At 40.1% G+C, this 25385-nt stretch overlaps 1 protein-coding gene across 4 annotated transcripts in view; it reads left to right on the top strand.

The window, feature by feature from the left end:
- ccdc88c (coiled-coil domain containing 88C) overlaps positions 1-25385 on the top strand; it is a 51461-nt gene that overhangs the window by 5794 nt on the left and 20282 nt on the right. For all 4 annotated transcript variants that reach the window (XM_060879933.1, XM_060879934.1, XM_060879936.1 and 1 more), the window contains exons 4-16: positions 16582-16651; positions 18905-18963; positions 19608-19691; positions 19803-19943; positions 20088-20266; positions 21101-21182; positions 21508-21666; positions 21856-22002; positions 22117-22261; positions 22426-22607; positions 22695-22832; positions 22923-23891; positions 23977-24104. In XM_060879933.1, coding sequence (XP_060735916.1) covers positions 16582-16651; positions 18905-18963; positions 19608-19691; positions 19803-19943; positions 20088-20266; positions 21101-21182; positions 21508-21666; positions 21856-22002; positions 22117-22261; positions 22426-22607; positions 22695-22832; positions 22923-23891; positions 23977-24104 — 2483 coding nt within the window. The remainder of the gene's footprint in view (positions 1-16581; positions 16652-18904; positions 18964-19607; positions 19692-19802; positions 19944-20087; positions 20267-21100; positions 21183-21507; positions 21667-21855; positions 22003-22116; positions 22262-22425; positions 22608-22694; positions 22833-22922; positions 23892-23976; positions 24105-25385) is intronic.

Raw genomic sequence — 25385 nt, 5'->3', positions numbered from 1 at the left:
AGCAGCAGACGACTTCCTGCTTACTATGTATAGCGCCTTGTTTAACGTGTACCTTGGATTTTCAAACTACTTCTTGGTTCGAGATTGTCAGTTGGCAGCTGGTGTGCAGAAATAGTGTTGCAGTTTTCACCTTCAGTGATATCACGTTGTATTAAAATTGTTCTTAAGCTGTACGTGAGTGCAAGAACAGCATTACTTCAGCTGTCAGACTTGTTTACTGGCTGATCTATTTAAAGTTGAAGTGAATTATTTGCAAAGACTGGAAGGTAGAGGGCACTTAGGGTGGTCTCTGCAAGTTTCACTAGGCCTCTAAAGATCTTTAATGATAGGAATTAGAGTAAGGGGAACGAGAGGAGGTTCAGAAGAAAGACTATCTTTAGCACAAATCCTCCAGTTTTATCCTGCATCCTGATGTGTGGCTTTATGCAACACTTTTGCAGGACGTCTATAATTTTGTGGTTATATGGGTGGATTTGGTGATCTTGCAGTGTTTCACTTGATTCTAGAGAGTGCTTGAAAATGGGTGTTTCCTAAATCTGAAGCATTATATTCAGACTGCCTCGTAACTTACAGCTATATATTCTCTACAGTTACCCACACACCTGCTGATAGAGGTTCTGATATCGAATAGAAAACCTCATCCTTGTTTCAGCTCTACTGGTATTGAACGTCATGAATGTAGTTTAATAAAGGTACTCGTTACGACTCTCAGCCTTCCCACTGTCTTGGATTTCAATCCTATCTCACATATAGGATTGTATTGTTAAAGAGAACCAGTAACACACACAGTTCTCTCCTTCTAAACCAGACCTCCCCGAAGCATATATAAATGTTTTCTAGTCCTCTAATCAAGGTTTTAGAAGCCCATCCTAACCTCGGTCAGAGCAAAAGTTTTTAAACCCAACTATAGCCTGTGACACACGCAAGAAAAAACAAATCCTCCTCTCTGCCAGGGTTTTAGCTTGATAAGTCCTGACCTGTTTCCAGTAGCAATGAGGATATATTCTAATTGAAAAAGCAGAGCAGTGAATGAACATATCTGCAAAAAAGCTGTAGTGGAAAAAGTGAAAAGCAGATCAACACCACCAATCAGAAACAAAATAACACCTGATATTGCTAATCACTGTACAAGGTCTTCAGAGGTCTAGCAAATGTTCAATCAAGCTTTTCCTTTACCTCATTAAACATGTTCTAATACGAGACATTGTCTAGGTGATTGCTCACAGGTAAAGGGATGTTGCATTCACACATACAGGGATTAGTACAGGGAAGGCATTAGTACTGGTTGCCAAAGTGATGACGTTATCATTGGGCGCAACTAGCATTTCAAATCGGTTTCCTTGCTGCTAACATGAGCCGCTTTGGATTGAGGTTTGGCGTTTGTGTGTAAAATTCATCAGTTTTTATCTGTATAATATAATGCATGATGAAGGAGAGGCAGTGTGTGCTCTTTGCCACTTATCATAGGTGCTCTACTTGCTCACTACCTTTGGTAGTCGCTGCACCAAGTCGCCTTGTATTTGTATAAAGTTCAACGTTCCTAATGTTGTCACGTCGCGTCATTGAAGTCGGCAGCTCTCGTTGAAAATAAATGAGCTCTGGTTGCTTTGTAGTTGTGCGTGAACGGAGCATAAGGAGAAAAACTAAAGTAGAAAAGAAATGCAGGCTGCTATTCTGTCTTACATTCATAATAAGAGCTGTGTGTGTGTAGTATTTTGGAGGCATGCTTAACTGGTGGTAAATACACCCTCCAGCAAGCACTTAAACCTGTCCTAACACAACACTTCTCCATATAGCCGGTATGCCTAAGGTAATCGGTGTGACTGAGTAAAAATAACCCCCATAACTATTTCACTGAAAATGAAGTAGATCGACATCATTATTTGTAAAAAAAAAACCTTCATCAGACCCCAGTGTCATGACGGCAGTCTAAACAGCGGCCTACAGAGCATGAAACATGGCCAGAGTGGTTCTTGAAATGTGGGTGAGGAGCAGCTTCAAAGCAGCAATATCTCTGGGTCAGCGCTCTCCTGATCAGGAACAGATGTGTTGTTTTAGCTCATGTTAAGCGCTCATCTGTGGACAGGGAATAGTTGGTGCATTTTGAGAAATTGCTCCTAGGTCCCCTTTGTTGTTTTAAGGAAATCCAGAAAGTTGTCAAAGGAAATGCTTAACTCCAAAAATCTATTAGCTCTCATTTCAGATTAGTCAGTTTCCCTTTGCCGCTCACTCTGATCCTGTTTTATTGTTCCACTTACAGACGATAGATTCTGTTCCAGCTTTATTTAAATGTTTAAAGGTAAAAATTCCTGGTGCTTGGGAGTATTTTATTTGGGAATCTATAAACTGGGACTTTTTTTTTTTTTTTTTTTTTTTTTTTTGTAGAGGTCTGTCGTATTCTTTGTATAACACACTGTGGCATTATGTGCTCTCCGTGTCAGATTATATTATGCGATTAAAGAAAATTCTTCTTCTTCCCACCTGCTCACATCCATCAATGTTTTCAGGGATTATGCAAGAAAAGAGGTTACATGAACTAAGACAAGCACTCGTCATCATAATAGCAACGCTAAGCCTTAGAGGAGAACCTTGTGGAAATGGGTTGGAAATTCTAATTTTTAAACTAAGATTGAGGTAATGATGTATCACACAGGAAGTGAACTGATTAGTGAAGTATTAACTTGAAAATGGTGTTGAGACGGATTCTTCGAGTGGCATTTCTTTTTCTATTTTGCTTTTAAAAAAAACTAAATGTTGATTTGGTTTCTAACAGTAAATGCACCAAATTTCTAAATAACACCAGTCTGATCAAGCTGTAAAAATTTCTTTAGTTGAATCTTATATGGCTACATAAAATAAAGGCCAAATGCATTTTAAAAAAGGATCTACTTTCCCTTTTAGCGCAGCACTTATTCTTTTTAAAATTATACCAATACGTGTTGACGGAGGTTTATCCTTAATCCAATTAAGTAGAATACATCTTTGTCTAATGAAGAGCGACTTCTGCTCAAGATTTGTCACCAGCTGCAAGCGACTGTCAAATTGTTACGCATCAGTATATGGATGCGTCCTTACATGTGCCATTAGTAAAAATGGTTTCTAATTTTCCTGAAAATTGTAAATTGTATTTCACTGTCATTTCGGAAGAAGTAAAAAAAAAAAAACCCATCCCAACCATTTTGTCTGTACTTTTTTGAATGAAGACCTACTACACTCAAAAACCTAGGATCCGTCCAGCACCCTACAGTGTTCTTCAGTTTGTTCTGCTGTTTCTGTTGTCTTCTCTTAATAAATTCCTGCAAAGACGAGTTCTGTTGCAGTGGCAGCCAATCTGTGGAAATATATTTCATGTCGGCACTTGTGTGTGTGCATGGACCAGAAGTCTAAGAAAGTAGTGTTCGTTCTGCACTCTGGCTGTTTGCTAACTAATGATATACAAGCTTATTTCCTCTCAGCTGTTCTATCAAATAAACACTGAACTAAATAAACTAACTAACCAACCCCCCCCCTCACACCCACACCCACCACCCCCCGGTTTACCTAGATGCAAGATATGGATATAGATGTTTAATATATGGCTGTAAAAACTACAAAGATTTGCGTTCTCTGTTAGTGTAGCATTTTTGGATAGAAATAAGTTATACAAGTTTTTTTTTTTTTTTTTTTTTTTTTTTTTTTTTAAATAGTTTGTGACAAGTAAACGTTGGTGCTTTGTAATATCAAACAAACCATTTCTCGGAAATAAATGTTTTTGTGAAGGTTCTTGCCCAAGTTTAGTGACAAGAAAAATGCTCAACTCGAAATTTCTCACAAGGTTAGCAGGAAAATTGGAATGGCAAGGTTTCACCTTCAATTAAATCTCCAGTGCTTTGAAAACAAAAAGCATTACATCTAGGTGACTCATCCTGGGAACCCTGTCTTAGTAATTCAGTCAGCACAGTCAGGTCTGAAACGGTGTGAAATTTCAAACGTGCATATATGAAAGAAGTATGGCCTGAGATTCGGCCTCAGGTTTACTGTTTGACTTTGTTGTTGTAATAGACTTTACCTCATAACCTGCCTTTAAGCTAGTTATCATTATCATCATCTTCATATTCTGCATCATCGTCTTCATCTTCAGGAGATTTTGATCGTCAGCCTCACAGTCTGATTCCACAGGTCTCCTCCTAACAGACAGAATGGTTAAGGCTCTGGTTTGTTGATCGGTGAATCAGTTGTACAAGCCCCAATACTGCCAAGCTACCACTGTTTAAAGGTTAAAGTACCACTGTTTACCACCCTTAAGCGAGGCCCTTAACCCTCACTGCTCCATGGGTGCTGTATCATGGCTGACTCTGCTCTCTAACCCCAACTTCCAAAGCTGGGATATACAAAGAAAGAATTTCACTGTGCTGTAATGTAAATGTGACAAAATAAAGGCTTCTATTCTAAAGATCAAAACAGCTAATGTTTGCACCCTGTTTAGGATGCATTTACTATTCTAATCCGTACAGCTTTACATTTAATGTTCTCAATGCAGTTTGAGAATTGTTTTCTGGTTTAGCCCACATGCACAGTTCTGCAAGTCGCTTTCTAGTGCCTTTTTGTAGTGACCGTGAATTTCACATTTCTTTAAACAAATATTTTTGTTCATATGCGGCTCTGTCTGTCTAACAACATATTTTCATCAAATATTTAGCATTTCTTTAATGAATTGAATCTTTTTAAGCCCTGTTCTCTAGGTGGGACTCCCACTTCATACTTAGCTGTACACAGTGATCATTTTATTTGCTTTCTGCCATTTAATTCTCCACCCACAAAAATTAGATTAGCTCCCTCATGACCCCCTGCTCAACCAGCAGAAAGCATTCCCCCGAGAGATGGAGTTGCAGGCAGTAAGGACAATAAGTCTCGGAGGGGGTGGGGTGTCAAGATGGATCCTCCTTGCTTATTGTCTACAGAGAGTCTGCGTGTGAGCGAGTGTGCACTGTAAACCGACTCCACTCAGTGCTGCTATAGGAGACATGCGACCTTCCAGGGGCCCATGTTGAGTGTCTGAATGCAATGAACGAATTCAGGCCACAGCTGAACTAGCGCTTTGCTAATTATTTACTGTGTGACTGTAAAGTGACACATATACTCACTGGACACTTTATAAGGAACGTTACTAATATTAGGTAGGGCTTCGACTCAAAACAGCGTTCCTGTTGGCATGACTGCATTACATCGTTCCTGCAGATTTTTATGCTGCACTTTCATGCTGTGACTCTCCCGTTCTACTACATCCCAAAGGTTTTTTACTGGTTTCAGATCTGGTAACTTGGAAAACCATTAGAAGATGTTTAAATTGTGGTCATGGATGGATGCACACGATCAGCAACAATATTCAAGTATCAAGCATTCAAATGAATGGTTTGGTCCACGGATTCATGATGTTGCTCCCAAATTCTGACACCATCATCTGTAAACCTCAACAGAAATTCAGATTCATTAGACCAGGCTACATTGTTCTAGTCTTCAGCTACCCAGTTATGGTCAGTCTTTGTCCACTGCAGCCTCAGCATTCTGTTCTTGGCTGACAGAAGTGGAAGCTTATGAGGTCTTCTGCTGTTGTAGCCGCCTCATGGTTTAGGATGTTCTGCTCACCACAGTTTTTCTGCTCACCACATTGGTACAATGTGATTCAGAGTTACTGTAGACTTTCTGTAGCACCAACCAGTCTGGACATTCTCCATTAAGCTATCTCATCAACAAAGAGTTTCCATCAGCAAAACTGCTGCTGCTCACTGGAGGTCTTCTCTTTATTACATTATTCTGTGTAAACTCTAGCGACTATTTTGTGTAAAAATCCTAGATCAACAGTTAAAGAAGTACTTAAACCTGACAGTCTGGCACCAACAAAACAAACAAGCCATGGGCAATTTCACTGAGATCACACATTTTCACCACTCCGATGGTTGATGTGAACATAACCTGGAGCACTTGACCTGCTTCTTCATGATTTAATGCATTGTGCTACTGCCGCATGACTGGCAGATTAGATAACTGCAGGTGAACAGGTGTTTCTAATAAAGTACACAGTGAGTGACAATATTTATATCATAATTATATAAATAAACAGTTATTATAAAATGATAACTTGTTTTTTTACACATTTGCTTAATGCATGAAGTATTTAGCTAGTTGGATTCAAAACAGTTCTGCAGACAGATCTTTGGACTTTTCCTCAAATGTTTGAACAGTGTACCAGCTATTGTAAATGCAGCATGATTAGCTGCTGTTCATGATGCCCCTTTTCCACCAGAAAGAACCGAGTGCTGGTTCAGAGCTAGTGCTGGTGTTGGTTCAAAGTTGGTTCCACTGGTGAGCCTTTTAAGAACCCGTTTGCCTTTCCATGGGCTAGAGAGCCATCACAGAGCCTAGTCTGACGTCACTGTATACGTGTCAGGTGTCCCAGCAAGGTTATAGCAGCAGCAGCAAGCACTTCAACAATGGCGGATGTTGCTTTACTGTTTATGTTCATGGCCTTGTGAACCTACATTGGCATCCAAAGCAGCGAATCCAAGTGTATGTGCAGCTCCATGTAATTTGTATAAACGGAGGTTGTAATCAAGAAAGTACATAACGCTACTTTATCGTTAACATAGAAAAAAGTTATCCTTAGCATGTAGCTACCTACTATCATGTGTGCTGATAATGTATCATATCACGGTAAAGTAAAAATGTATTAAACATTAGTATACTTAAGATACATTATCACAGACGCTAACAGTAACCCAGCCCTGCCCCCAGCCCTGACGTAAGCGGTTCTTAGGTCTGGACCGGCAACATTTTGGTGCTACCGAAGAACCACTTTTCTTGGTTCTGAGCCGGTGCTTTGGGTGTTGAAAAAGAAAGAACTGATTTTAAATTAGGCTCTGGCGCCGAACCAGCACTCAAACTTTCTGGAAGTGTGTCGGTGTTAGCTTGGACATTGATTTACTCAAACCAGGCTTCATAATGAAACAATATTCTATCACTCTCATTGATCTTAATTTTTTCTGGTTATCAGTGATTGATTATTTTACTTTTAATCTTACAGTTGATTTTGGACTAATATATTGGTATATTCATTGTCTGGTTATCAATGATTGATTATTTTACTTTTAATCTTACAGTTGACTTTGGACTAATATATTGGTATATTCATATTAATAATAAGATAATAATATGTCCTGGTACTTTTTTCTGAATTGTTATAGAGTATAAAACAATTTTCTGAACAGGGAAAATTGATATCACACAATCAAGTGTACAAGACAGGACCAAACTGGTCTTTGATCAACTTTTCTTTTAGTGCATAGGTCAGCACTTGTTGTTTTATAACGAGAACAGAGCATTTGTAGGCTTTTGTGTGGTTTTATGGACGTTAGCAGGACATGTACAGCAAATCCATCATGTATAGCCTTGGCTAAAGATCAATCGTTCTTTTAAAAGTAAATGATTAAAGCAGCACGTCAAACCCTAAAGCTTAGAGTGGCTCCAAAGAGCCCAGGTGACTCAGCACCTCTCTCTGTTGTATTGTATGCTGATATAGTAAACCTCAGATACATCGATGTGGGCGTGCACATAGTGTTAGTACGCCACTGAAACGTTTTAGCTTGTCTCCGAGCCTCTATTATGGAGGTGGACTATAATGGACTACGTTTGCTTAATAGAGGGAAGAGAGGGAAGAGCGAATGTTTCAGCTCTTTGGGCATGAGGGTTGCCATGGACTCTGGAATGTCTCTCTCTTTCTCTCCCCCATTTTACTTCCTTTTTCTCCTCTTCTCTGGGCAGCAAATGTTAGTGTGGCTCCACCCACAAAACACTCACAAAATTTAGGGTATGTAGGATTTGTTTGGTCAGCCTGTTCTTAAGGTCTACGCCCTGTGTGTTTACTTCATGCTACTATAGTAGCCACAAAACTGCACTGGCCCACATCCAAATGGTGCCAGATAACTCCTACTTCTTGTGTGTGTGTGTGTGTGTGTGTGTGTGTGTGGTTTTTTTTTTTTTAAATTTATTTATTTATTTATTTATTTATTTATTTTTTAAATATATTTTTTTTTTTTTTGTCTTTTGTGGAAATTGTTCATGGCTTAAAAACTTGTAATTCCTGTCCATTTGTGCAGTAAGAGGCCCACAGTAATTCTTCCCATATGAAAATGATAAGAACCTCAGCACAACCTTAACAATTCAACTTGGTTTATTGCCTTTTCACTTTATGGCACTTTAAGAAAGGAGTGCCGAAAGGCAGTATTGTCTCCAAAAGAGCCCACATGACAGGAAGTGGTGGCCTGCTCCATGTTCAGTGTCACCTGGCCTCTTTGTGTTCTTGTTTGTTTGCTTTACTTGAACATGACATTTATGATCTTTATGTTGCTTTACTTTGAATTAGCTCCATGGCTCTTGTGTCGCAATTTTTAAGACATTGAGTTACCTGGACTAAAATTGTAGTGTCAACTACTTCAAATGATGTTAAGAACAGACCCCAAGCTGCATTTGTTTTCTTTTGAATTGTCTTTTTCTATTCTCTCAGAATATTTTGTAACTTTCCAGTAGCTGAAAACTTTCCACTTTGGTGTCTAGCGGTGCTGGTATTGACCACAGGATAATGAGCAGTCTGGTGTCTGTGTGTAAAGAATCGTTACACTAATGAGCTGTAATGACCTGCATGCTGCCACCTCAGCAAGTTGATAGAAATATAGAACAGTGTCTGTGAGAGAACGAGGCCACAATTATTACTGAAACCGATGCTCACATACACAGACAGTATTTCATCAGTCTACACAACCGACCTTGTAGCGTGAGCCTGGTGGTGTGAATATTGATTGGACTTGAATGTTTCAATAGCCAGTGAAACAGCCTTAGGCTCTGCTGTGATGTGAATCACAGTGGCATGAAAGACCTAATTAGACTGTGCTCCAGTGACCACCTTTTTGTAAGGACATTTGCTTTCACTTTACACCTTTTTACAAGCCTTAACTTCTTTGTTCTTTCCATATGTGGCCTTGAAGTGGCTAAATAAAACTCCATGTAATAAGCCATTGGTTTAATGGGGTTCGAATTTAAAATTCCACATATGGCAGTGTCGGATGGCACATGAGCACAATGGCAACAGGTATTTAGCCAACATTTACTATGCAATGTGAGCCAGTACCCTTCAAAGCACGAAGATATGCAGATGATTAAAAAGATATACTCTGAATCAGTATATACCGTGTATATACCACAGTATATACCACAAATATCAGTTGATATGTGCTGCCTTCTGAGTGCTGTGTGAATGGTTAATGCCATCAGAGCTAGACAGATGTCTTAACTCTGTTTTTACAGCTGCCCCTTAATTATACACACACTATATGGGCAAAAGTTTATGGACCACATGTGGGTCTTCCCTAAAATGTTGCCACAAAATGAGACTGACACATTCTATATAATTTTGTGCCAACATTTATCATTGTCATTGTTTGACGTAGCATTATAGTTTACCTTCACGGCAATTAAGGAGCCCAAACCTGTTCCAGCAATACACCATGCAGTGAGCTCGATGAAGACATGGTGTACCAAAGTTGGAACTTTGAACAAAGAACTAAGCCCTTTGAGGACTTTCTTGGATGTTTGCATGGGGCACATTATTTTGCTTTACACATTATGAGCAGTGTGTGAGACTCTTTAAAACCAGTATTTTATAATTTTTTTTTTTTTTTTGGCACGGTTGTCCTTGAAGGACCAATACAAGGATTGCATCAGTGTTTTCATGTTTGTATGGACCTGTGTGTGTGATATCCTGTATAGTGTCTCATACTGTTCTTTCGTTGGTGTCAGGGTGCACTGATGAGCTACAACACGGTTTGGCTTACTTCACTATTTAGCATAGTAACAATTATTTTGTATAACTGAGATGAAACGAGTTGCCTGGTTGAAGACGCCATTATTTACATTGGAGGACAGACGTGAGGGCCTGACACGGGTCATTAGATGCTAGACACTGAATGCTTAGAACATTTTCCAGCAATGTTTCCCAGAAGATTCAAAGATGTAGCTTTATTTTTTTTAATCGTGTCTGTAAAGTTCAAGCAATAAAAGAAAAATTTGAATATTGCATTTCATTTCCTTTCTTACTGGACTGATGAATTTTTATATTTCCTCAGTTTCAGAAGGTGAGGTGATAAACTTTAACATACAGGCTATTAAATTGCCATTAATCACTCACTCTCACGAACTCACTCATTTTCTAACGCTTATCTGAACAATTCTCGGGTCACGGGGAGCCTGTGCCTATTCCAGGCGCCATCGGGCATCAAGGCAGGATACACACTGGACGGAGTGCCAACCCATCGCAGGGCGCACACACACACACACGCACTCATTCACTCACGCAATCACACACTACGGACAATTTTCCAGAGATGCCAATCAACCTACCATGCATGTCTTTGGACCGGGGGAGGAAACCGGAGTACCCGGAGGAAACCCCCGAGGCACACACACAAGGCGGAGGCGGGAATCGAACCCCCAACCCTGGAGGTGTGAGGCGAATGTACTAAGCCCCCTGACGTTAATCAGCGTGATAGTTTAGATATGGAGACACAGCAAAATGTTTTTTTAAGGTGCAGCTGCTGAAATCTGCTAGACACAACAATCTAATGTTTTGTTTTATTCCACTCTTCTGCTTCACATTCACTTCTAGTGTTGTTTATTCTGAAGAGATGAGATGTTTGATTTGAGTGGAAAAGAAATGCATATATCTGTCTATATTTAGATATTTTTAAACATTTTTATGTTTTTTTTTTAAATGGTAGTTAACCAATCACTCCAGGCACGGTAACGGAAATGGCAAAACTCCAAAAGTGTTAAAATTCTTCTTTCTCAAGGAGTCACCTTGAGCTATAAAACTGATATAAATGCACGATTGACTAAAATACAGAAGCCGTGATTTTTATTTATTCATTTTTTGTGATAAGAAAACAGACCTGCTTGGTTTAACCCTCTGGAATAATAATAATAATAGTAATATTAATTTAAAAGGGAAAAAATAACAACTCCAGAGCTGCACTGCTTTCCATAACTGAGTGTAATATTAATTTTCATGTCGAAATGAGGAAAATGCAGTTAGTACTATAATCATATGTTACACAAACTCTCTTGTTTAATGACCATTGTGTCAGTTTGCTATCACATTACTTATGACCTTTGCAAGACTTTCAGATGCACGATAGATGCAAGACTCAGAAACTTAATCCATCAATCCACAGACAAAATGATCAGAAAAGTTAGAGGTTTTAATCCATTAGTATAGTTCATTGTTTGACAGATTTGTCTATACTGACTTTGTTTAAGTTTTTGTCCACTGTTTGCACAAAATATGCATACAGAAGCTACAGGATCATTTATTTGAATACAAACGTGTAGAAGCTTCCGTAAACAACATCAATCTAGATATAAATGTATGACTGACATCTTTTAAAAAACAATCAAGGCTTTATCCCCTCTTGCTTAGAAAACCATTAGACATCTTCCCAGCTTACCTCCAGGCATGAATAATTGATTTTCAGTGTCTTTAGAGCTGCAGCAGTTCGTTAAATAGTGCAGTTGAATGAACGAGTGTCTATTTGAATTGCAAATGGTATATAGTCAAATGTTCATTGGAGAGGAATCTGATCTTCATGCCCTGTAACTCGGATCTATTGTCCAAACGCACGTTAATGCCCTTTGTTTTAGACGACTACTTTATTTAATTTAATTGTTTTGGTATAAAAACAGCTAACATGCTGCATCTTTTAGCATACTGGTCACAGCTTAACTAAAAGATGCTCTTGAAGCTGTCTGCTCCATGTGATTTAAACTCCTCCTGAGGCAACATAATGAGTCTGATCAGTCTTACCATTCAGAACAAAGTTAATTCCGAAATCTTGTACTTGTACATTTGTTTCCTGGGAGGAAAAAACTAACCTTACACTAAAGTGGCTGATGGTTTCCCTAAAATTTCCATAAATTTTACAGTGGTACCACAAGCACAAATAACCCTCTCAGCACAGCATTTTTTCCATCAGTGTACTTGCTGTGAAAGCACCAATTAGGAGGATATGTGATAGTCAGGGATTTCCTGAAAATACCAGTGAGAAAATGTGGAAAATGCTGCATGAAGAGGGTGAAAGGTCACACACTCTTTTGCCACACAGGTAAAACAACTCTGCCAAACACAACATCCTACATGTCGAGTCTGAGCACTAAAATTTCTCTTTCCTTACCAGTGCTTTTAATAATGACGCAACGCAGTTGACTCCTTAAGTTCCACTTCCACCTCTATCTCATTGGGAAATGAATCTTTGCTTGTTAATAATTAACGTGTGTGTGTGTGTGTGTGTGTGTGCGCACACACGCAGAGGTTTGACTCGTGGCACTGTTGAGTCAGGCCGTTTTCTTGCTGTCAGTATGTTCTCAGATAAAGCCTGCCATCTGTCTCTCTGCTAATATTTAATTTGCCCTCATTGTGTTGTAGTGAATTCAGCTCAGTATTACGCTCTACAAGCAGGGAGACGTTTAAAATACATTTAATCATTGTACATATCAGAAGGATTATACTTCATATATTAATGGAGACGTAAATCATTCTTTTTTTGACTTTCTGCTCATAGCTGAAAGTCGACACTATCTAAAAATCTTGTGGTCTAGCATATCAAGTGCCAGTTATCAGCCTGCTTAGAGTTTAGGGTTCAGTATCACATATTCATGCAATCAAATAGAGGAATGTGTGGTTAAAGCATAAGCTCTTAACACGACTAGTTTTCTTTCACTTTTCGGTCTAAAACTTTAATTCAGCTATAAGAGGTTAATGTTTTCTCCAGTCCTGCATCATCTGTAATGATGATATAAATAACTGTATACTTATACAGTACAATATAACTGTACACTTCTTCTGCCTATATTTTTGCAGCTGTATTGTGTAATATGCAGAATCTCCTGTTTTCCCAAATAGTATCTTGTACAATGATCAATAAACCTGGCTGAATTCTCTCTTACACCCGACCCCCCGCCTCCCACAACTCATTCTAAGAGACAGCACAATATACAAGGTTTTATTTTTTTTGTAACTTGGCTTTATAGACTATTACAAGCTATTTAACTACATGAGTGATGTTGAGAACATTTGAGAACTGGGCTGTATGTTGGATTACATGTAGATGTTTAAAACAAAGAAAGAAACTTGTGTAAGAAAGTGTGCAGGAAATTAATGCAAGTAAGTTGATCATTAAGAATTTAAAGTAACCAAGTCATTTCCAAATATTTACAAAAAAAACGTGACGTTCTTCTTCCAGTCTGCCGAAACTGAATGGTGATGATGACAGTAATAAGCACATGCACGGTGGAGAAAAGCTACGATTTCGCCACTGACCGTCTTCCTCTTAGTCACATGGCCACCCACCAGTTACTGATAAGTGATCCATCTGATTCATGACCACAAACAAATGTGGTTCAGGTCCTATTTAAAAAAAAAAATCCCAATCCCGAAGAGAATCACCTTAAGGTAGAAAGCTGAATTTGTGTCACTTCACCCTGGTAATGTAAACACGGCCAGATACAGCATTTGTAAATTAAACAGCTCAGCCTTCATGAGCTCTCAGTCTCCAAATAAGACAAATGTAATTACTGATTATAGCTTGTGATTAATCTAGTAAAATAGTTGCTAGTAATGTTTCAGGTGTGTTTCTCATTGTAACCTTTTCAGGAATTGTGTTCTGCACCTTCCTACTTCCTACAGTGTAAAAAATAGATGCTGTAAGGGATCAGCTATAAGCCAGCAACTTAGAAGCTTAGCGATTGTTTATTGTTCGCTCTGTCCCTTATGTTCAAATGAAGTCTTTTAGCTAATTGCTTGCATTTAAACTGATTAAAGCAGCAAGATGTGTTTGGTAGGTCCGATGAAGCCATATGAGTTTTAAAGTGCATGATCTGAATAAAAGAGAATTATGGATCAGAGCAGTTCTGTGAAATTTAGCCACACAGAAATGTTTATTCAAAGCAGAACCCCTGTGCTCACATGTTGGAGGCATGAATCAAACCCCCAACTGAGGCAAACCTATTAACCACTAAGCTACTGTAATTTATTAAATGAAAGCTACGATGCATCTCTTCTATTGAATAGCAAACCTTCTTAAGTGATTAGTCATAACAATGAGTGTCTAAGCTCTCAGAATGAGATCTGATTTCATCTGTGTTTACTTATTGTCTTCAATAGGAAGAGAATTCAAGTTCGCAAAGGAGTTGTAGCCAAATCTGTTTGCAAGGACCATGAACAGTGACCTGTACTAACTACACACATGCACAGTTTTCGATTACAATGAACACAAATTAATATCCATAGTAATTTGAATGAACAATCGAATTACAATCTAGAGCATGAATACTAAACAAACAAAAACACAAAACCAGTACTAGAGGTACCTCTATGACACCGACAGAACAGGTTACTGTGTTCAAAAGCTGTGGCATGTGTATGCTTATGGTTACTAAAAATAGAAGCTGTGTGTGTGGTATATGAGGAGTAGAGAAGGTTTAATGTATGACCGCAGTAATAAACATGCGCATTGACAAAGCCAGACCTGGGCCTCAGCTCAGGGACTTGCATTGTGATCAGAGAGAGTGGTGTTTCCATCAGCCCCCTGTACACAAAGCCCTCCTGAGGGACTCGTTCATCGCAGGATCAGATTAAGCTGTCAGTTGGGGGTAGGCCGGGACGCCGGAGGTTTATAATGCTGTCATTGGCTATGCGGATGCACCGTATACACTACAGAGAATTGCTATTGGCCCAATATTTTGCCTAAAAGTCTGGATCAATATTGGTCCATTGACTTCTGTCTGTCTGTCCTTGTACCATATGTCAAATACCTTATGTTTTTCTTTCTAAGTGGGTGAGAATCTCGAATTGGTAATAGATGATAAAAATACATCTTAATTGCTATTCCTTTGGCAGGGCTAACTATGGGTCTGTATCCCCTTTTTTATTAAATGAAAGATTTGCTGATGTTTTATAGCCTTATTGTCATGTGTTTATAGTGACCGTGTCCTCTTTGGCTTTGTGCAAAAAGGTGTTCCTCATTATTAAACTGTTGTGTTCCGAAAGTCATAACCCTATAGTATGACTTAGCATTTTCCTTAGTAGAGCTCATTGAGCTTGTTTCCACTCCTAGATCAGAGGCACAGACTCTCACCACTCACACCACACCCTGGTACCTGTGAGGGTTTCAGCTGCAGTGTAAATGAAATGCTCGGGAGGTCACATGACCAGAGAGAGCCTAGGGAATGTGTTAATTGTGTTTGAGTGGGTCAATCTAAACCCTGAACACAGCAGCACAGTTACCTTTATACTGAATTCAAGTCTTTCTCTGGGAAAAATAATCATCAACCAAAACTTTTTACCTTTTACAATTCAGTTTAGTTTAATTTCTAAGTTTAAAATTCCACCACTATATTATTAATGATGGTATTTCCAGCACCTGTATAACTCCGTGTCTGTGTGCGTATGTTGAAATGAGGGGTTAGGTTATATGAACCGGTCAGGTCTTGTCTATTGTGTACCCTGAGTGTTGGGTTCAGTTGCTATGGAGGCTGTTTTCCTTGAGGTTAGATCATATGGCGTTAATGTGCGCAAACACACCTGCAAGAGCACTCTCGCTTGCTTGCTGAGTATGAAGCTGCGTCTCGAATGCCATACAACATGCCATGCACTTACACTATGCACTATGAGTTTAGAAGGGCAGTATCTTCTCAAATGGAGCATTAATGATTTTTTTTTTATTAACTTGAGGAATAAGCCGTTTCCAAGTCGATGGTGAATGACATCAAATACACGTAACGTGATGCCACTAGATTCAGCAAAATAGTGTGAATTATTAAAATGTTGAAAAACACATCACATTTAACAGACATACTGTGTGTAAGACGTGTGATCCAGTGGAGTGCATTTCGGACAATTTGAAATTTTTGTTCACCTTCAGGTCAGCGCCTTGTAGCCCTGCCTTCTTACACCGCAGAGTACATGAAGAAGCCCACACTTTATCTTTTTTTTTCCTCTCCCCTTTTCCTGGCTGAATAAGTGCATCAGACTAGTGAGCACACTACTTGTACTCAAACAGTATAACATAATAAGCAAATAATCAGATATGTTCATATAAAGGGCACATATTATTCCAGGTTTGTGTTGTGTAAGTATCCAGCCCTGCCTATCCTGTCTCCCTCACCCTGGGGTTGAGTTCCCTTCCCCAGTGCTAATGTCTACCATTTCCAACATGCTTTCCTGTTAGTCTGTGAAGCTAACTTTTCCATTCCCACCTTTCAGTTCATCCTGGTTTTTGACCCCGCTCTGTGTTTTCACCGTGGTTCAGCCATCTGCCCTGTCATTTGGCGCTTTTGTTACTGGGATGTCTGCTATCTCACTGACCTAAAATGACCTCGTCAGTGAAAGGCAATAAAACTGTAGTAGCAGATTAGTTACATCATATCACCTTTAGTTGTTTGTCAAGCTTGTACATACTAAGGATTTGAGTTCATGTCTGTCTCTCTCTTTTTATCACACAGGAAAATCTCCAACAGCTCATTCTGATGACGTTACCCAACGTTATGACCATCGCCAAGGACCCATTGTCAGGTAGTGGAATGTGATTTCAGTAGTAGTGGCTTATCTTTGCTGTCTTGTTTGAAACATGGTGGAAATTTAAGGAATATATATTAAACATGCATTAAAAATGACACGCATTAAAATAAATATTACTACGTCATTATGTTTTGAATGTCTCTTTTGTACAAAAGGTCAGCATTGTTTAAAATATATGTGAGACACAGACAGACAGAGAGAGGAGGACAGCAAGAGGCAGTTGGAGACTTACAGAGAGAGAGAGCTGGACAGAAAGAGAGGGAACTATTCAATTCACTTTATTGGTCTAGTGATTTTAACAGTTTCTGGGCGTTTTCTGAAAACAGCTTTACAAAAGCAGAGAAACAGTATATATTTAATGCAAGTTTATGTTAAATGAACTTCCAAATTCTCTCTAACATCTATACCTAATAAACAAGCCTGAGGCGATATTCAAATACTCCATTTTCTTTATTCATCTCTGGTAGTCTTGTGCAATATCCTCACTCCTCCACACATCCCCTGACTGACTGTCCAGCCCTTACTTTCACATCAGCAGCACATGTTTTAGACCTATAATGTCTGGAGGAAGAGGAAAAAACTAGAGGAAGCAGGCCATTGTGCTCAGGCCTGAGTGCTGACAGTCCACTTGTTTGAGCAGGACACACACCTCAGACAGCGACAGGGAGAGTCCACTGAGTTTATCAGCTGATGACAGCCTTAATGATTCTTACAAATACTGTTCTGTTCATGATATCGGTCATTATTATTCAGGCTTTTCAAGATGTAAAGGGTTTCCACACTGAGCTTAACTCCAGTTTATTGTTGTTCTAAACCCCACATTTAACCCCGGGTAGAGGAACATTTCACACTGGTAATTTGTTTTAGAAGTGACCTTTTACTCAGGGTTAACACTTTTGCAGTGCTAACCCTGCATTGTGTTGCCAAACATGTACAGTGTGAAATTATGTGGTGTTAGATGAACGTTAGTTGCTCGGCAACAGACAGCCAGTCAGAAATTGTTTCTCATATCACATGAAAACCGTGATGCAGGGACAATGAACAGAATGACTGTGTAGCATCAGGTTAGAAAACACTGAACATCACTGAAGTGCATGCCTGCATACACAACAGCAGAAGTGGCATAATGCCTGGTCCACTACACAACAATCCAGACAAGACCAAAAAGGTTTACAAAGCTGTGAAAGAGTAAAATACCATTCATACCACACCAAACAGCTGTACCATACACAGATCTTGTTAATTACTGTAACCTCTGTATTCAGATTCTACCTTTTCTATATTTGGTCTATTTATGGATCTAGTTCCTTATTGAAAATTTTCCACCATATTTCCCCTCTATGCTTTGAATGATCAGTTTTATTATATCTTTATCATATCTTACTTTAATCTTGCCTTTATTCTTTTACATGTTAATTGGCTCTATTTCTATGCCGAGAAATTGGCTCTATGTCTATCAAAATAACCTTCAACTCAAACGTCCCCTCCAGTAGTAACCTTTGCCTTCAGGAAATTGGTACTGTCCAAGCCAGATCATGTTTGAACCAGATTGGGGGGATAAAAACAAATGTCCCAGAGAGCCCGGTGGTCAAGCATTTAACCTGGTGGTCAAGTTTTAGCTGAAATCATGTTGAGTTCAGCTGTGGACTTCCATGGGCCTGTAAAACCGGGCCATGAGGGTTGTTTCAGTAGGCAGATGTAGTGAAAGCTCCTCCTTTCCTCTCTGAGGATGGGGTACAGTGCTAGGAAGGGCACACATGACAGGACACCATGACAACTCACTCCTGTTCTCCCCAGACACTTTTGTGCAGGTTTAGATACGCATGCATGAACATCTTATATCGCTCTAATACTGGCGAAATCAATTACACGTTTTCCTTTGAAACTAAACTATTATACCAACCAGGAGCCTATAATTCACTCACGTCGCAGAAGTAGCTTTTCATATTAAAATGCATGGCATTCATTTTTTTATTTGGAAAACTAAAAACTAGCTGCAGAAAGAACATGTGCCTCCAGAAAGCCTTGTGATTGCATGACCACTAATAACGACTTAGAAATGATTAATATTTATGGCGTACTGCAAGTGACTGCAGGATAATAGATGCTTTTAAACCATAATACAATTTTAATGGCAGTCACTTTAGCTGACTGTTAGTACTTGGGTTGGTATTTTGGGTTGTAATTAATGTTAATTCCATTTAAAACACTATTTATGCTGATGAGTGATGACATATTATGTCATAGGCAAGGGCATGGAGGAGATGAAGAGGCTTTTGCTGCTGATCCTGGGTTGTGCCGTTCAGGTAAGTCGAGCCTTTTTCCTTTAGCTTACATGCTTCCAGATAGTAGGAGTAAAATCGCCTTGTCAGAACATGCCTCTTCTTTTCACTTCCAAGAAAATAAATGATCAGAAAGTTTCATAAATCCAGTTAAAATCCTCCGTATCTCAGCTGATCTTTATCCGAAAGCCTCTCTTGTCACATGCATGCAGTGACTTCCTACAATTTCCTGCTTACTATCGTTCTGTCTTTTTATATCTTCTTCCAAACACAAACACTTTTGTTCCCCTCACTCCTCCTCTTTTGCTCCCGTTCTGATTCCACAGGTTTTTCCTGTTTGCTGGATGAAGGGTAAACAGCATGCACGTGTGCCGTGTATCACTTCAGAGCTCATTTTATAATTTCTCTTTTATCTTGTGCTGTGTCTGCACATGTAACCAAATAGCCGTGCGTCTGTCCCGTGCTATATCCCACTCGCTTGCTTCTCTGTCATCGAATAACAAAACAAGATTAAAAAATAAATAAATAAATCTTGATTCATTTCTTGTTGATCATAATCATTGCAATCCCTACTGGAAATGTTTGTCTATTTTATTTTAATATAAAACACTGAAAACGCTTAGCAGAACCTCATGTGTCTCAACACTCATGTCTTTCTCTTTCTGAAGTGTGAGCGTAAAGAGGAAATCATTGAGAAGATTAAGCTGCTAGACATTGAAACCCAGGCTGCCATCGTCTCCCACATCCAGGAGGTGAGTGAAAAATGATTAGCCTATTTACTGAAATTTTTCTATTTCTGGTGAGCAGTTATATTGTAAATAAGTTAGAATCTTGAGGAATCGCGTAATCCTTTGTCCATGTAGGTGACCCACAACCAGGAGAATGTTCTGGACATGCAGTGGCTGGAGCTGGGGGAGCTGCCACCCGAGGACCTGGACACACTGTCTCGTACCATGGCCATTCACCTCCGCAGACTTGTCGAAGAGCGTGACGAGAGCTCAGAGGTAAGCGAGTCCACTTCCTCTGGCAAACCGAGCACTGTATTTTATTTGCTTTATATAGGGGGATGTGGTAGAGTGGAGGTAAAAGATCACAAGGAATTCCTGCATGAAACTGATTTTAGCACTGTGTTTATTTATTTGCGGTAGTTGATCTTGGAAGTGACTCAAGAGAGAGATTACTTGCAGTCGCAGCAACTCCCAATCTCCGTAAACTGCTCCAGTGACCTGACATCTCAGCCCTCGATACTCACCAAAGAAGAACGACAGCACGTAGCAGTGGAGCTCGCAGACACCAAAGCCAAACTGCGCCGCTCCCGCCAAGAACTGTACGTAATTACGACTTTCAGTCTTTCAGTATTCCTGTCTGCTTTGCGCTACGTTAAAGGTCCTTGTCCTTACACGTCTCTCAGTCATAGTACTGAAGACTTTACAACTGACGAAATGCATAATAAGGATCACGTCTTGAATGCAAAGCGGTAGTGACAATGACCTCTTTAGAAACTGCAACTGCTGACACAGAGAACATCCAAAGCATTTGAGGTTCAGGCATCTCATTTACAATATATAAGCCCCTAGCAGTAGCAGAGAAATATGTGTAAATCCGTTGCCCTGTTACAGTAACACATTACCATTTAAATACTCCATCACCAGTGGTTTAGATTAATGCATCAATGCTGTTCAATAAACAACGATGCAAACCAGGGATATTTCCCTGCGTTTGAAATTTCACTGAAGTGCGGTTACTGTATAGACTGAAAAGACCGAAAGGAGCCCTTGATGCATTACACAAGAAATACTTCTGATTGGTTGCGTACAGATGCAGCGGTGCATCGTATCAAAGAGAAGTTTAGCATGATAGTAGAGAGATTCTGAGAGATTTTAAAACAAGAGGCTGGAATGGAATCAAGCAAGCATTGACTTAAAAGAGACATTGCTTAAAATTTTACAATCTTCATTTCATTAGTGATCTCTACTGAATACATTCGCTACTGTATGATGTATAAAGGCGTGATTTTGTGGATGAACGATTGTATTAATGTGTGATTGCGATTGTGACGAGCGTCTGTATGACTGTATGATTATATGAGTTTTAAATGGTATGTATAATTGGGCTAGTGGTGTTGGATAAAATAAGTTTATTAAAATTGTGATCCACGCAGGGAAGAGAAGACGGAGCAGTTGATCGACACTAAGAATGAACTGGAACGTCTGGATGCGGAGATGCAAAAGCTGAAACAGGAGGTCAGTGTGTTCTAACTCTTCCACACTCCCTGTTTACTAATCTTGGTTCTGTAGTTTGAATGAAAGTTTAAAGTTTAAACATGTTTTTAGACCTAGAGTAATCACTTAATTTCAGAGATTAGAAAAACAGTGCTGCCATGCGCAATTCAGACCGTCGGCTCTTTCTCTAAAGAGCTACTCATAAGGTGTAGAAATTACACACTGCTGCTTTAATTGATAAGCTTAATCTTTAATAAATTTAGCATAAGTTCAGCCTGAAGCTTCTAATCCTGTAGAGAGATGGTTTGTTTGTACATGTGCTCAGTCTGAGCTGCTTTATGTGCAGAACATGCAGCTTTTAGCAGAGGCGCGGTCGGTACGAGCGTATCGTGATGAGGTGGATGCTCTGAGAGAACGTGCCGGCAAAGTGGATCGACTTGAAACGGAACTTGCTCGCTTCAAAGAGAAACTTCATGATGTCCACTTCTACAAGGCCCGCATGGAGGTAACTGTTACTGTGCTTTTGAAATAATTCTCACATGTACAGGAATAGTGTGCTCGTGGCTTGCCTGGCTCGTCTGAGCTCCACAGCTGTCAGTGGCAGGCATTTTTCTCTTTGTATTTTCTTATCCTTCGCCTTTTTGTTTTATCTTTCACATACTGTTTTGTTGCATCATTTCTGAAACATCTTTAGGAGCTGAGAGAGGACAATATGACACTGCTAGAGACAAAGGCCATGCTAGAGGAGCAGCTAGGTACAGTTAGGGGGCGCTGTGACAAACTACACGAGCTGGAGAAGGAGAACTTGCATCTACGATCCAAACTGCACGATATTGAGATTGTAAGCAGACCTCAGAAATTACGATTTTGACACGGATGGAGAGAATTGGCTTGAAAATGTGCTGATGTCACCTGTTATATATGTAGTGATTTTTATTTTTAACATTTTTTTAAGGATCGGGACAGTGATAAGAAGCGTCTAGAGGAGCTGCTAGAGGAGAACATGATGCTGGAGATTTCACAGAAGCAGAGCATGAACGAATCCGCTCACTTGGGCTGGGAGCTGGAGCAACTGGCTAAGAACAATGACGTCAATGACGGTCAGTCGGTCTAAAATACACAACGCTGTTCAGATTATGGTGTCCAGGTTTCACATATAAAAAAAATGATTGTATTAGTAATTAATGACCCTCAGCAAGGTATCTAATGAACTCTCTAATTTCTCAGAGCTAAATGTCTTGTTGACCTCTCTCTCCATGTGCAGTATGCAAGTCTTTTGTGGTTGAGATGAACGAGTCATCATCCAGTCGACTTCTGAAGCTTGAGAAGGAGAACCAGAGCCTGCAGAGCACCATCCAGAACCTGCGTGAAGCCACACTCAGCCTTGGAGAGGGTCAGCTTCACACCATGGAGCTGGAGAGGGAGAACCAGGGTCTCAGCAAGAAGGTACACTTCATCTTTTCTGACTCTCACCAGTGCTTTACTCTTTAGGGTTTTTTCCCCTTATCATAGAGATTTATGGGCTGTTTTCAGCTTGAGAGACTGCAGACTCAACTGGACCAGGAGAAGCAGACTATAAAGGACTTGGAGAATCTCGGAGATGAGCTCATCAATGAAAAACAGAAACTGGAGAATGATCTAGAAAATGAAAGGACAGAAAAGGGAAAACAGGTAAAGCCTACTAGTACTTATTGTATAGAAGGTGGCAGAATGAACCTCAGCCTTTCTGAGCACAAATACTGATTATTGTATATTTGTCAGATCTCAGAGCTGGAGAGAGAGAAGGAGAACCTGATCCAGACTGTGAACTCCCTGCGGAAACGTGCCCAAGAAGACAGTGAGGCACGTGTACGGGATGTGGAAACGGAGAACCGTATTCTTCACCAGAAGATGTCGGACACCGAAAGTCAACTGGTGCAGCTTGAGAATGAGAAGCAGCTGATTACCAAGAAGTTGGAGGAAGAACATGAATGTACCAAGGAGCTACAGAGGACTGTAAAGAGCATGGAGTGTGCACAGAAGCAACTCCAGGATGAGTTGACTTCACTCAAAGGGGCTGAAAAACTGCTTGAAGCTGTGCAGTGCAAGAACAACATCCTGGAGCAGGAGAACTGCGAGCTGAAGAAGGACGCAGAAGAGTTACAGAGTGACAACATGCGTCTCAATCTGCTGAAGAAGGAGTACAGGAATATAGAAAGTGAGAATGCAGAGCTTCAGATCAGCGTAGCTGAGCTCCGTTCACAAGCCAAGCGCACCGAAAGACTGGAGATCAAGTGCAGCAGCCTTGACAAGGAAAACCAGCGGCTCCAACAGAGCCTGGAAAGCAGCAGCTCCAAAATCCAGGGCATCAAGAATGAGCTTCACGAGGCCGAGGCCCAGAGCGAGGAGCTACGCCATGAACTGGAGGAGCTGCGGAAAGTGGCGAGACGTGCTGAGGAGGCAGAGAAGGAGCGGCGTAGATTGGAGCAGGAGCTTAGCCAAGCTGAGAAAGAGAGAAAGCAACTGGAAAGGGAGGCACGTAGGTTGAGGCAGCAAGTGGACGTGAGGGAATCTGCACTCGAGGAAAGCTCACTTAAACTGAGCAACATGGAGAAAGAAGGAACAGCTACAAACAAGGAGCTTGCACGGCTCCAGGAGGTTGCCAGTAGGGTCAAGGATATGGAGAAAGACAACAAGGAACTGCAGAAACAGGTCACCATTGACAAGAAGACTTTGGCAACACTCCGAGAGGTACTGCATGTAGTGGCGTTCGCAGCTTTTTAATTTCCCATTCTAAATGAAACTATAGTAATCCAGTGCTATGTGACTGATGTAGGAGCTGGTGAATGAGAAGCTTAGGGTGCAGCAGCAGTGTAATGAGCTGGAGAAGCTCAACCATGAGCTGGAGAAGATCGGCCTGAACCGAGAGAGACTGCTGCAGGAGGAGCACAGCTACGAGGACAAGTGAGTGTGCACACAACTGCAGTACCACACTAATGTATTCATGCATATTCACACTTGCACTGTTTGAGTCCTGTTTTTTCATACATTACATTTTTAAAGGTTTGAACCTGTGTCCAGTATTGAGAAACATGGGCATGGTCTCATGAACTAAAGAACCTGACAATGATTGTGTCAGATGAGGGAACTGGTAGCCCAGGGGTTGGAGTACTGATCTGAAAGTTTAAATCCCAAGCTGCCATTGCAGGGCTCCTGAGCAAGGCCCTTATCCCGAAAACACACATCGGTTTAGTTGATAATGAGTTGATGCCAAATACCATAAATATAAAGAATCTCTGATGCAGAGCACGAGTGAAAAGCTGGCACTCGATTAACTGTAAAGAGTGAACTTTCTGTTTCACAGTGACTCAGAATAGCATGTTGTGGGCTGCACATGAATGCACATTGGGCCTACTTAGGAAATCAAACCAGGAAAGAATCAAAAAAAACACATGAATACAACTCCGAAACGGTTATAAATGATCTGATGAAAGGCTTCATCTACACTCCAAAACGCCGCCTACAAGCATTTAACTGTTGTATTTATTTATTTTTTGTATGCAATAAGATCAAATTGCTTGTTAAATGTTGACATCAACTGCAATTGTCCCTTTTCTCTCCTTTTCTTAGAATAATGTGTTGTATCAAACCCACTGCAGTGATCTGTTTTCACACACTGATCAATTTGCCTATTTCAGTTCATTTTGCAGAAAAGGGTTCAAGCTAATTCATTATTTTACTTCGTGCTAATAAGAAATTGAAGTTTCTAAGTAGTATATGCAGACGAGATGCATCATGGCATGTCTTCATTTATTTTTTTGAACGCTTCTACCAGCTGGAGTAGGTGAGTTGATGTAGTGAAGTGGAACTAACTGCACGAACTTAGCCATAGCGAGAGCATTTTATTTTTTCTCTCTCTCTTTCCCTGTTGTGCTTTTAGGATCAAATTTAGTTTCATTCCTCCTTATCTTGGTTGTGTAATCTGCAACAATGCATGTCTGCTCTAGCCCTATAGCTGCAGTGGAGATCATGGCTGTGTCCAAAAGAGTGGATATAACATTTCTCATGTGAAAGTAGTTGAAACTAACACTGCAATACTGCAAACCGCGCTGGCCTTTTATTCATTTTGTTTGGAATGTACCCTGGAGAGCTGACTCGCGGGAGGAGTACCCTCTATACACCGGATTAGATTTCTCTCTCTTGCTCCCTCTCTCGTGCATTCTCTCTCTCTCTTGCTCTATCTCT

Source organism: Tachysurus vachellii, chromosome 10 (assembly GCF_030014155.1).
Source record: "Tachysurus vachellii isolate PV-2020 chromosome 10, HZAU_Pvac_v1, whole genome shotgun sequence".
NCBI lineage: Eukaryota > Metazoa > Chordata > Actinopteri > Siluriformes > Bagridae > Tachysurus > Tachysurus vachellii.
Note: the sequence above shows the minus strand (reverse complement) of the source record. Positions and strands in the feature narration are given on the sequence as shown.